Source organism: Antechinus flavipes, chromosome 1, assembly GCF_016432865.1.
Source record: "Antechinus flavipes isolate AdamAnt ecotype Samford, QLD, Australia chromosome 1, AdamAnt_v2, whole genome shotgun sequence".
NCBI classification, from domain to species: domain Eukaryota; kingdom Metazoa; phylum Chordata; class Mammalia; order Dasyuromorphia; family Dasyuridae; genus Antechinus; species Antechinus flavipes.
In genome coordinates, this window is record NC_067398.1 from 715,038,649 (window position 1) to 715,051,268 (window position 12,620).

The 12,620-nt window shown below is 42.8% G+C and overlaps 1 protein-coding gene across 5 annotated transcripts in view; it reads left to right on the top strand.

Annotated features, from left to right (window-relative positions):
- Positions 1-10,601, top strand: part of HORMAD2 (HORMA domain containing 2) — a 71,749-nt gene extending 61,148 nt beyond the window's left edge. For all 5 annotated transcript variants that reach the window (XM_051973094.1, XM_051973095.1, XM_051973098.1 and 2 more), the window contains one exon: positions 10,181-10,601. In XM_051973094.1, coding sequence (XP_051829054.1) covers positions 10,181-10,285 — 105 coding nt within the window. In that variant the 3' untranslated portion in view covers positions 10,286-10,601. The remainder of the gene's footprint in view (positions 1-10,180) is intronic.
- Positions 10,602-12,620: the final 2,019 nt, after the last annotated feature.

Below are 12,620 nucleotides of genomic sequence, written 5' to 3' on the forward strand. Positions count from 1 at the left end.
CAGGTATCCCAGGATAGCATGGTGAGCATGGTGGGTGTGAAGGAGAAGGGAGGTGAGCTCTTTGGGGGAGAGATCAGTTTCTGTTTTGTCCTTTTATCCTGAGTACCTCAGCACAGCGCTTGGAGGGATAATTATTTCTTGACTTGAAGGGAAAGATAAATTGGAATCAGATTATAAAAGGCCTTAACTAGCAGACCAGAGGTTTGTGTTTTATTTTAGAAGGAATAGGGAACCCTTGAAGGCTTTAGAGCTGGAGCAGGGATGTAACAACAGGCTGTACTTGAAGGTGGAACTGACCAGCTCAAATTGTACTTTCCAAACTTACAAGCTTGGTCTGTGACCAAGACCAAATTATGGCGTCTCTCCAGACCTCGCTTTCCTCGGCTTAACACAGTAGGTACCACAGCGCCCATATCTCAGGGCTGTTGAAATGAGCAAAGGTAAATCACGTGAAGTGTTTGGCAAACCTTAAAGTTTAGATAATATTTAGATAGCGTTTATATAACACCTACTATGTGCCAGGTGCTGTGCTAAGCACTTTATACGTATTATCTCGTTTAATCCTCACAATGCCACATGAGGAAACTGAGGCAAAAAAAGTGAAGTTACTTGAGTGACTACAGACCCAGCCCAGCACTCTCTCCACTTCACCACCTAGCTGCCCACATATATAATTTCATTATATGGACACATATACACATGCATATGTCACATACAAACACATAGAATACATATAACCCATACATGTGATATCATTAAGGTCAGGTCTGCGCATATTATTTGGGTCCCTGAATGAAAGATAAAAGGACAAATTGGAGAGGAAAAAGATAGAAGTCAGGGAGACCAGTTGGCCAAAACTACAAATAATTCAGAATGATGGTAGTAAGGATTTAACATCTAGAAAAATGTCTGCATGATGAAGAGAAGGAGACAAATTTGGGAAAATAAAACATACTTTTATACTACATATGATTAAAAGTTTCCTCCTCAGTAATAGTAGAATCTGGCTTTAGAAACTACAAAACCTTATTTTTTGTCACCAGGAAAAATGATAATCTTCCTGTCCAAACTCATTTATTTTTCTAAATGCTCCCTCGTTTCTTTTTTTGGAAACCAGATTCTGAACAAGCACCTAAAGATTCAATTTCCTCTTTTTTTGTCCTTTCCAAATGAGTGAGCGTGACGAGAGATCTGAATATCAGGGCAATTAAGTAGGAATCAGAGAATCTCAGTTGGAAGGGACCTCCAAGACCATCTGCTCCAGCCCTTACTTGTACAAGGAAGTCCTCTGCATGCAGACTTTGCATGAACTTGTTTCTACCTCTGTAACAGCTCCCCAGTCCTCCCCTTTTCTCTTCTGATGCTGTCAGCATCATGGCACAGCTTTCACCTCCTGCTTCCACTTTTGCAGTAGACTGTTGTTTCGGGTCTTCTTCCACCCCATCCCAGGCTCCATCTGTTTGTCCAAATGGATGTTCCTCAATGTAGGTCTGAACGTAGAACTCCACCAGTGGGTCCCCCTTCCCTCCAGGATAAATATAAAATCTGTAGTTTAAAGTCCTTCGTTACCTAGTTCCCTCCTGTTCCTACCATTCCAGTTAGTTGGTTAATCAATAAGCATTTATTAAGTATCTACTATGTGCCAGGCACTATGCTAAATGCCAAGCTACAAAGAGGCATAAACACAGGCCCTGCCCTGAAGGAGCTCCCAGTCTGATGGGGAGACAACAAGCCAACAAATAGAGGGCGGCTTGGAAGCCAGGATGCAGGGATGAGAAAGGAGGACATTTAGGCAGGAACCGAGAGATGGAGTGTTATGTGGGAGGAAGAACCAGGAGCCCGGTGTCTCTGGAAGCAAGACTGGAAAGCAGGAGGGGGCCAAGTTCTGAAGGGCTTTGAATGCCAGACAGAGTATTTTGTATTGATCCTGGAGGTAACTGGGAGCCATTAGAGTTTATTGAGTAGGGCAGTGATATGATCAGACACGCACGATAGGAAAATCACATCAGTGACTGAATGGAGGATGAAGTGGAGTGGGGAGGGCCTGGACGCAGGCAGGCCCACTGGCAGGACTGTTACAGTAATGTAAACTAGAGGGTCTGCACGAAGGCAGAGGCAGTGTAAAGGAGAGAAGGGACCATGTTCGGGAGGGGTTGCCAAGGTGAAATCACTAGAACAGATTGGATATGGACAGTGAATGATGGTCAGGAGGTGAGGGTAACTCTTGGGCTGGGAGTCTGGGGTCTGAGAGGATGCTCTTCTTCTACCTTCCCACCCTCCACAGAGCCTACAATGCTGGGGCTTCCTTGGCTCTGCTCCCACCAAGCACCCCATCTCCCACCTCTGGGCATTGTCTCTGGCTGCCCAATCTGCCTGAAACTCTCTTCCTCTCATCTTGCTTCCTTGGCTCCATTCAAATCTTAATTAAATTCTATTTTCTGCAAGAAACCCATCCTGACAGTCCCCCTTAATGCCAGTAGCTAATGCCTCAGAGCTGGTGCTTGGAGATTACCTCCTGCTGATCCAGAGTTGATTGCATGTTGTCTTTCTGAGAAGCCTGTGAGCTCCTTGAGGACAGGACCTGTTTTTACTTTTATGTCCCTAGAGTTTAGCACTGGCAAGTACATAGTAGGTGCTTAATAAATGCATATTGACTTGACTTGGTGACCTCAAGTATAGGGAAAATTGATACCGTGTAAGGCAGTACTGTCCATTGGGCTCGCTGGAAGGTTATTCTTGACATTGATCCAAAGTGTTTCTCCCTTACCCTGACTTTGGCCAAGCAGAGCAGGTTTGCTCTCTTGGCCACTTGCCAGACTTCAGATGCTGGAGGCCTGTTCTTGTGGCCGCCTGAAGTTTTCTCTTCAATATTTCCAGTCACTTCAACTGGCAGAAAAAAAAAAAAAGATGAAAAATCAGGAAAAAAACTGTTCTTCCCCTTGGAAGCGCCAGGCATTGGTTTTGAGTTCCTAATTCGGATTCTGGCTTCTGAAAACCTCAGGTGCTGCAGAAAAGACAAAGACTGGCCAGAATTCCGGGGATACCCACAATATTCTGCTGGACTTAGGCGGTCCAGGAGAATTGGAGACAGGGCTGCATTTATAAAGAAATATTGTTTCATTTGAAACTCAGTAGTTCCACCACAGCACGGAAAATATTTATAGGTTGGAAAATATGTACAGTATGGTGTGCTTTAGCTATATAACCCAACTGTATTTTCATAGCATAAACTCCACCGCCACTTATATTAAACAACATTATATTTTTTAAAGAAAATTTTCATGACACTCTGAATTTTACTTTGCTCATTCTCGACAAGGTTAAGACAGTAAAAAGAAGACGGAGCATCCCAACAAGGGCTGAAGTACAGAGAATATTGGTTAAGACACCCAGAAGATAGAGACAAAGACTGGGATTTGCTGTTCTGGGAAATGGATTCTAAGAAAGACTTTTGGAGATGCTTTTCTGATTAACAGATTAGGGAGCTGGAGAAAACCTTCTCTAACTATGGCTTTTGTTATCCAAGGACAGCCTTGATTTGTTTTTCTTTTACTGATTCCAAAAGATTTTTTACAAATGATCTTTAACACTATAGAATCTGTTTTCTTTTGGTCTACTATGTCATACATCTAAGCTTCTTTGCACCATAAGCAACTGTGAAAAATCTGAGAAGCATGGAGGATAACTGGGCTCTATCATAGGCAAAATTGTGAAATGGGTACAAAGCAAAATTTTGGGCCCTTTACCTGCTGCTTGGGTTACCCCTTATCTCCCACCTCTTTGCTATTTGGTGCTCTCTCCCTGTCCTCTTTTTTAGGAAAATGAGGGGTTTTATGTATGTCACAGAGACGCTAGTACTTTGGAAGAGTGAGGGCCTGCTGGGCCCCACAAATCACACTTCAGTAAACAAATGTCTAGTCTGCTTTCCATAAGGTTTTCCTGCCAGTGAGTCTCTAGCTTATTTAAATTCTTTGGATACATTTCCTGAGGACACACCTGGTCCCAAATCAGCAAAAAAAAGTTAACCAACAAGATTAATTTTTGGATAGTTTCAAAGAGATCAACTCTTTTTAATAATATAGAAAGTTCATAGGAGCCAGAGTTGGAAGATAGATTTCATACAGGTAGTCAGATCCAACCCCCTCATTCTACAGGTGAATAAACTGAGGCCTGAAGAAGTGAGAGGATTTGGCCGAGATCCCACAGTTAATGAGTCACAGAGCCAGACTTCAGATCCGACTCTTCTGATTCACAGTTCACCAAACCACGTCTGCCCATTTGTTGTCTTCTGGTGAAATTCTCCTCCTCCTTCTTTAACCAGCTCAGGCACCAGTTCTTCCTCTGGGAAACCTTCCCAGATAAATTGAGCTAATCTCTCCTTTCTCTCGATTTCCTTGAGCCCTTGTCACTCTGCTATTGCATTGTCCCTTGGATCATCCTTATTTATATATGATTTACTCTCTCATCTTTCAGAATTTAAACTCCTCGAGGGACAGGATAAGATAGTTTATATCTCGGCAGCATTGCTGACTAGCAGAGCATACAGCAGGTGCTGATTAAATGTTTGAATTGAAAAAGAGAAAATGTTTGAAGTAGGCAAGGTGATCATTTACTGCAAGTGTTAGGAAAGAAGGTTCTTGGATCAAGAAAGCAAGTTCATTCATTCAAAATACAAATAGATGATGAAGAAACAGGAATGGTCTACGTCAGACCCAGTGGACATCTTAGAGAAGCCTTCTTGCTGATAAAAACACAAAGGTTACAAAAGTGCTTCATTTATTGCTGAGGATTTGTAGAAAAATAAAGTTTGTGTTACTGGAATAATTGGTCATTGAAGTAGGCCCAGAATTGAAACAGAGGAGAGGGCCAGGCTAGATGTTTTTTTATAAAACATCATACCAGTTTTCACGGCTCTGAGGATCCTTGGAACTCAGGTCCATTTTTTCAACATTCTCATTCTTCTGGTGCTGCTCCACAGCTTTGGCTTGTGGAATAGCCCGGACACCAAAAAATGGAGGTCGGACAGTGATGCTTGGTGATGAAGGGCATGGCAGCTGTGAGTTAGCAGTAACCCAATACAATGACTAGCTGGGTAGAAGGGGCGACATGAGGCCTGTCATCAGAGGGATGTGGGCCTGGAAAGAAAGAGAGCTGGTCATGCTCAAGAGATGGGAAACCCATGCGTTTCACTCCTATCCATCAAGAGAGGAAGGCCCCGACACATCGGGTATGATAAGAGTAGTGGGTGCAGTGTGAGAAGGTCTGGATGGAGGTGCTATTACATACCCCAAAAGGGAGTGGGATCCCTCTTAGAGAGAATTTAGATTCATCCTCTCAAATTGGAACTTTAAAACTTAACCTTTCTTTATGAGCAGCTTTTATCTAGAAAGGTTTTTGTTTCTTTGATCATTTTCAAGTGAATTTATCATTGATTTAAAGTGAAAGTTAACTTCTTAGAAAAGAAATGGTTAAGCTTTACCTTAATGTAGAGGAAATACTTCAGTAAGTGAAACAAAGTTGAGTACCGTCTCCTTAATCCTATGTCTTTCTGTAGTGATTACTCACAAAAAAGTGGTTTGGGGCTGGAAGATGGGCCTTCATTTAGGTTAACCAGTAGAATGTGAGCTCTTTGAAGGCAGAGATGGTTTCATTTCTGCCTTTGTATTCTCAGTGGTAGTACACAGAAGGTGCTTAATAAGTGCACGTTCAGCTAAACTAGTCTCATACCGGCAGGTGAGGGAGAAGGTGCATTTCTCTCTGTGATAGTTTCTCTAATGAAGCTAAAGGCAAGCTGATTTTTGTACCTACTGAAGGCACTTTGTAGATAATTAGACTCAAATCAGTGACCTACATAGCAGGTCTATGAGAACCCAGTGTATTTCAAGACAGATCCTCTAGCTGCTGTCCTTATCTTTCCATCTCCTTTTTGAAGAATCAGCAAGCCCTGTGTCAAGTTTGGTACATCTGGTGACACCGTCATGTCACTGCCTGTAGATTTCCTCTACTCTTGCCAGAGAGGGAGATAAAAAACCTTTTTCATTTTTATCATTTTTTTGTTGTTGTTGTTGTGGGTTTCTCTTTGCTTTTTTCTTTTAAAGTTTTAACCTCTACGTATCTGGATTGGCTAAAGGGTTCAAACAGAATCACTTAGGTACTTGAAAGTCAGAAAGGAATGGAGATGTTTAAAATAGATTTTTAAAATCCCCTTAGATATCGAATAGTGTTTTTAGGTCATTAAAAGGTAAGGCAAGCCAACCTCAAAGCATGTTCCTTCAACAGCTTTCCAGCTTTGAGGAAAGGAACTTGTTTCGCAATCAAGCTTTCATCATAAGTAGCTAGAGGCAGACAAACAGATCAGAGTAATAAATATATCTGTGTAATAATAAATATGAGATAACCAATGGCAGCCTCTGAACAGAATTGCTGGCCTTCTGGAGAGAAGCACTCTCTTAAATCTTGATCTGTTGGGAAAAATGCATCTCTTACTTACACTGCTGCCTGGAGAGAGAGAGAAAAGAGAACAATTTCTATTGACTTAGATCCCGGGCATCCAGTGGGCATCCTGCAAACCACAAGATGGCCTACAAACCAGAAGGCATCCTGCAATCAGAGGATAGCCTGTCTGTATTTTTTAGGGGGAGAAAACGGTTACTGGTCCTTGCCAGGTGACATCTTCCCAAGCTTAGATCAATAATTGAATTGTCATTACAATAACTGTGATTGGAAAAGGTTTAGGAGGATCACCTGATTATTGATTTCTGATGCCATGAAGAGATAGCTGCTCTTGGCTTGGATTATCTAGGCTGGTGGCCTAAACTATAAGCCAATATGTTAGGTGACTCCTTCATTTTTGTTAGATGGGGAGACCTTGCTGAAGAAATAGGCTGGGTCTTCTAGATTTTAAAATTGTTTTCCAAGGAGAGGCCTTTGACTTTGGCCAACTTCTCTGGTGCTCCAGGAGGTCGTCCTACTTGGCCCTGCCACATTTCTACCTTCTCTGGGCTAACTTTCTATTTCTAAGAACTAGCAACTGTTATAAAAAGAGAATGAGAAAGAATAAAGAAAAACAAAAATAAGAAATATAAACTTGTGGCACATAAGTGAGAAAAATCACTTTTCTGAGATTATCCCACAATTCAGTAAAGAACTGGGAATGTCAGAGCCAGGAGAGACCTTAGACTGGGGAAGATCAGAGGTGGGATATATCTTTGTGGTCTAGTCCCCAGCTTCTTTAATGGTGGTTCACAACACCATATGGGGTCTTGTAACTGAAGGTGGGGCTTGTGAAATTATGATTTGTTATAAGCAAATGTTTGATTTGTATACCTTTTTTATGTACCAGTATACATGGTATCATGTAAAATTTCTTGAGCAGAAAGGGGTCACGAGTGGAAAAAAGTTTAAAAAGCTCCGATCCGACTCTTTATATACAGAAAAGATCTGATGTTGTACATAGATAAATTTCAGACACTATGGCAAGATGGGAGAAGGGAACAGTTCAGACAGATAGTTTTAAAACTGAGAAGCTTCCCAGTGCCTCCAAACCCAGAAGAGGCAGTATAGCTCCTCCACCTACGTTTAAGGGTAGGCCTGTGGTTCTCAGAAGGAGACTAATGTTGGCAAATCCTAGGAACTAAAGTAGAAAATCCCTGGTGTTGGCTCCATAAAGTAAAAAGCATACTGCCAGGACTTTTCACAGAAACATATGCGGATTGTCAGCTCCTTTGAGAAAACTCCTGTAGAATTTTTAAGCAAAAGGATCATCATTCTTCCAACTTTAGCTAAGTAATTGTTTTGTGTAGAATGTCTGACAATGCCCCAGAAGATTGTCTTTCCTTAAATAGAACGAGCGATGCATCAGAAGACAGTCATCTGATGGCGATCGAATTATCCACATTTTCAGTCTAGACTGTCCGAGACTCACTGGATACGCGGACGCTCAGTTTGTTTTGGCCTTCCCACTGTGGCTTCTGTCACCCGGCATAGTTATTAGAAGTACGAACTGCACCTCCACGGCGCGGTTCCCAAACATTCTTCTGCATGGATCGGTTCAAAAGTATTTCCCAAGAATTCTAGCCTTTTACAGCTGTTGAAGTTCTCAGTGACCACCTAGTTCTTATTTCACTGGTGAAGAAAGAAAGTTGATTTGTACCCATTAGAGTCAGCCTACTTCCCTCCTCCTCCTGGGTTTCTTTTTCATCACTGGTGAATAAGAACTAGACAGTGATCGAGGTTCCTTCTAGGTGTAAAACCCCATGATTCTTTATAAGAAATATCCCCAGGGAATCCCTTTTCCTCTTGGACTGCTTCTGAACCTTCTAGCTTCTTTATAAACCAGTGGCACTTTCCAAGCCTCACCATTCTGGGAGTGGTATATATAATCAGGGTAAAATTCTGACCAACTCACTGCAATAAAATGGCTTTTTCTGAGCTTCCCAATCAAATTCTGGTTTCCTGAATAATAGAGCAGAGCAGGACTCTGAAGTTATTAGGGCAGCCTGTCATTTGAGGGCTCCGGCTTACATCTGTCTTCTCTTCTGAATCAGAGAGACACCGATCCGTCCTTGGTACCCTGTGCCCTGACTTAATCAATGGCAGGATGATTGGTAGTTGAGTAGCAAACGCCCCCAAATGAGGTTTCACACAAGCTGAATTCTGGCCTGCCGTTTTTCATCTCGCCGTACCGTAACGAATTCTTTTTCTCAAGAAAGAGGTTTGTTTTTGTATTTTGTGTTTTGTATGGCCTGATTTCATTTCGTCTGGAGTAGGTCATTCTAAAATTTTTCATGCATAAGCAAACCAGTGATTTGATAAGAAGTTTTATTTATTTTTTCAGGGTTTTACGCTTTTAAACAGTCTAGGTTTTGGTTTAAGCCAGAGTGAATTTGAGTGGCTGGTCCCGAGGGCGGGCGTAAAACTGCTGTGACCAATTATCCCGATTGCTTTCAAAAACCAAAGAGAAACCGATTCTTGGACTAGCCAGGCATCCCTCTGAGCATTCTCGTTCCATGCTGGCTTGTGTGTCATAAGTGCTTGACTCCCTTGCTGGGGAGACTGCAAGATTTAGTGCTGGGATGGAAAGCTAGCCAGGAAGACCCTAGTTCAAGTTTCCCCTGGAACACATACTTTGTGACAATGGGCAGATTTTTTTTTAAAACCTTTTGGCTTTCTAGGTTGCTGTAAGAATCAGAGAAGGTACCATCTTCATCGATAGATGGACTTTCCTCACCTGGAAATTCCCCATTCCACCCAATTCATAGGCCAAGTTCCTATTCTCATAATTTTTCACTGCAAATCAAAAATAGTAATAACTTGTGTCAACAAGAGGCAGAGGAATATTGTTTTGGATTCTAGTGTATTTGGCAGCCTTTTCCCACTAGGTATATTGGAAAAATCTTTTTTATCATTTATCTTTCCACCCTCCCTAGGCAAGAGTGGGGGTTTGGGGATGGGGGTGGGTAGGGAAGAGGAGTGGACTAGGAAAATCTTTTCTCCCATCTAGTGGCCAGAAATGTAAGTGTCCTGAGTGTTTCTTGGGATGGGGGATTAAGGACTGGCTTAGGGGGCATTGCATGGAGAGATAATACACTTGACTCTGCATTTAGGGAGGCAGGATTCTAATCCCCAATTCTAACTAAAGCTGAAGAGAATCCGAGGACAGACTTATTCGTGGTGACTCACCCTTTAGTCTCCTATGTCTAAGCCCCTTTAGGTCCTGGGAGGCGGGGGCAGGATGGTTCTAAGGGCCAAGAGAGCAGGGTGCTGGCCAATATCATTCACTCACTGGAAAGGCCAGCCTAGCTCCCTCTGCTAATGCGTGTGGAAAGCCCTCGCTTTTTCCTCTCTGAAGCATTTGGGCACCCTCCAGCTCTCCTGACCATTATTGCTCCCCTTCTGGCTTCTCACCTTGACCATCAGCCCTCCCCCCGGGATGTTCTGAATTCACTTGGGAGAGCCAAAGCAGTGTCCCCAAAGTTGGCTGCCTCCAGGGGCCTCCGGCTTCTGAGACTTGGAATGGCAGCCTCTGCTCCTGGCAGCAGGACAAGCCAGCAGGGCCAAAGCAGCCAGCCCAGGGAAAAGCAGGTTGGGATCCGTTACCCGGCTCCAGGGAACGAAAAGTCTGCTTTCTTGGCGGCCCCGAAATCACTGCTGACTGTTGTCTCTCTGGTGATTCCCACAGATTCAAAGGCTGGAATTCATGGACAGTCAGCAGAGCCCTGTGGTTCTGAGGAAGAGGAGGAAGGTCAGCGAGTCCGAGAAAATCCTCATTCCGGATCGAGATTGACGATCGGGCCCCTTCTCCGTGTTTGTTTTTGTCTTGTTGATCTCATTGTGCCACAGACCAAGATAAACTCTCTGGCGAGGAAATGAAGCCCCTGTGGCCAAAGCTTTGGGCTGCTGCCGGGTTACTATTCCTGAATTTGTCTCCCTACCCCGCTTTCCACTGTGGTAAACAAAGGCCGTGATGTCGGGCTGACTTTGGAGTTCACTCTGGGAGAAGGGAAATTGGCCAGAGAGCAACAAAGTCAGCAAAAGACCGCCCTGGGTTACAGTTACCACAGGCTTTAGCTGTAGACAAGCGCCCATTGTGTGTGTGTGTGTGTGTGTGTGTGTGTGTGTGTGTGTGTGTGTGTGTGTGTGAGAGAGAGAGAGAGAGAGAGAGAGAGAGAGAGAGAGAGAGAGAGAGAGCCAGGCACCTAGACTACCAGGAGATGCCTTAACTTGTTGTAACCTGTGGGCCAGGAGCCTGATCTCTTGGCTAGCGTTCCCACCGAATTGAATTGCAGAGGATGTGTATGGTGCTGTTCTGCCTATTGTAAATCAGATTTATGAGTTGCCTTAGATTCTAGCCAGGATCAAACTAAGTTCTAGACAGAAATGGGCCCCTCCTGAAAAGTTGCTCCTATGTGACCTGGGACTGCCAACCAACCCCAAGATTTCCCAAATGGAAATTTGAGGCCTTCAGAAGCCCGGGGCCCGTCTCCAGGCCCAATGTGGAGTGACGGTCAATAAGAACCTCAGTTTGCCCAGCTGTACCCGCAGGTGTTGCTCTCTGATCCTGTCTCATTACAGAGGAAGTTTAGTAGATTTAATAAGTATTACTGTACCAATAGGAAGTAAATGAAAAATGTTATTTTTCCCTTTTTGAAGATGCATACAATGCTGAAATTAATAATTCAATAAAAATGGGAAAGACCAGTAAGACACCGGATGTGTAGTGTATCTGTGGCTAACTCCACCAAAATACAAGGTGGTGTTCTGCTTAATCATCTCTTTTGTGCTAAGAAATGTGTGATCACCCAGCTGAAGGGGAAAATCAGTCATCTGACTCAGAGGGCCAGTTTCCAGGTGTGCCCAGCAGCCAACAAAAGATTGTTTTCGGATGGACCTGGGGAAGGCGAATCTCAGTGAGTACCCCTTACTCCCCCACCTTCCCTCCTCTGCCTATAAGCAAATAGTGGGCCAAGAACCTGAAGCATGTGTACCTGGAGGGAGGAGCAGTTGGCCCTTCTCATGCCCTGGTCCTGCTCATTTAGGGCATTCTGGGGAGGAAACCTGGCTACACTGGCATTGGCATATTCTTAACGGAGCTGTGTCTGAAGTCATTCCATCTCTAGTGAGACATTTATATAAATCAATCAGTAGCCTAATGAAAGCAAATCCTTTGGACTGAAGAGTTACCCCACATAGACATGTATGAAACTCCTGCCTCCCATGCCAGTTTGGACTTTTGGAGAAAATCATTCTAATGAATGGGAAAATGCAATTTTCAACTCATATTTATGATTTCTATAAATCCAAATCCTGGTTGACAGATTTCTCTAGGTCATAAACTGCTATCTGAAATATCTAAAAACAAAACTTTTATGGTGATTGTTATTGATTCTCTGCCAAGCCTCACAAAGGTAGAGTGAACTTTTCTGTTCTGTCAGTGCCAACAAATTGAACGTAGATGAGGCAATATATCATAGAATACTCAGCTGTCCTGATCTGATTCTTTTTTTTTATTATTATAGCTTTTTATTGACAAGACATATGCATGGGCAATTTTTCAACATTGACCCTTGTAAAACCTTCTGTTCCAACTTTCCCCCTCTTTCCCGCCACCCCCTCCCCTAGATGGCAGGTAGTCCCATACATGTTAAATATGTTAAAGTATATGTTAAATCCAATATATGTATACATATTTATAGTTATCTTGTTGCTCAAGAAAGATTGGATCTAGAAAAAAGGTAAAAAAAAAAAAAACCAAGAAGGAAAACAGAAATGCAAGTAAATTATAACAGAAAGAATAGAAATGCTGTTGTGGTCTATACTCATTTCCCATAATTCTCTCTCTGGGTGTAGCTGATTCTCTTCATTATTGAACAATTGGAACTGATTCGAATCATCTCATTGTTGAAGAGCCACGTCCATCAGAATTGATCATCATATAGTATTGTTGTTGAAGTGTATAATGCTGATCTGATTCTTGACACTTTTGTTGCGCATAGAAGAAACAACTGGGAAATGTACATTTGACTGGATGTAAAGGGAAAAGGACTATTGAGATCTTTTTGTGTGTATGTGTGTCATTAACGTATTGATATCTCATCTGACAGTATAACTTGTACACACAA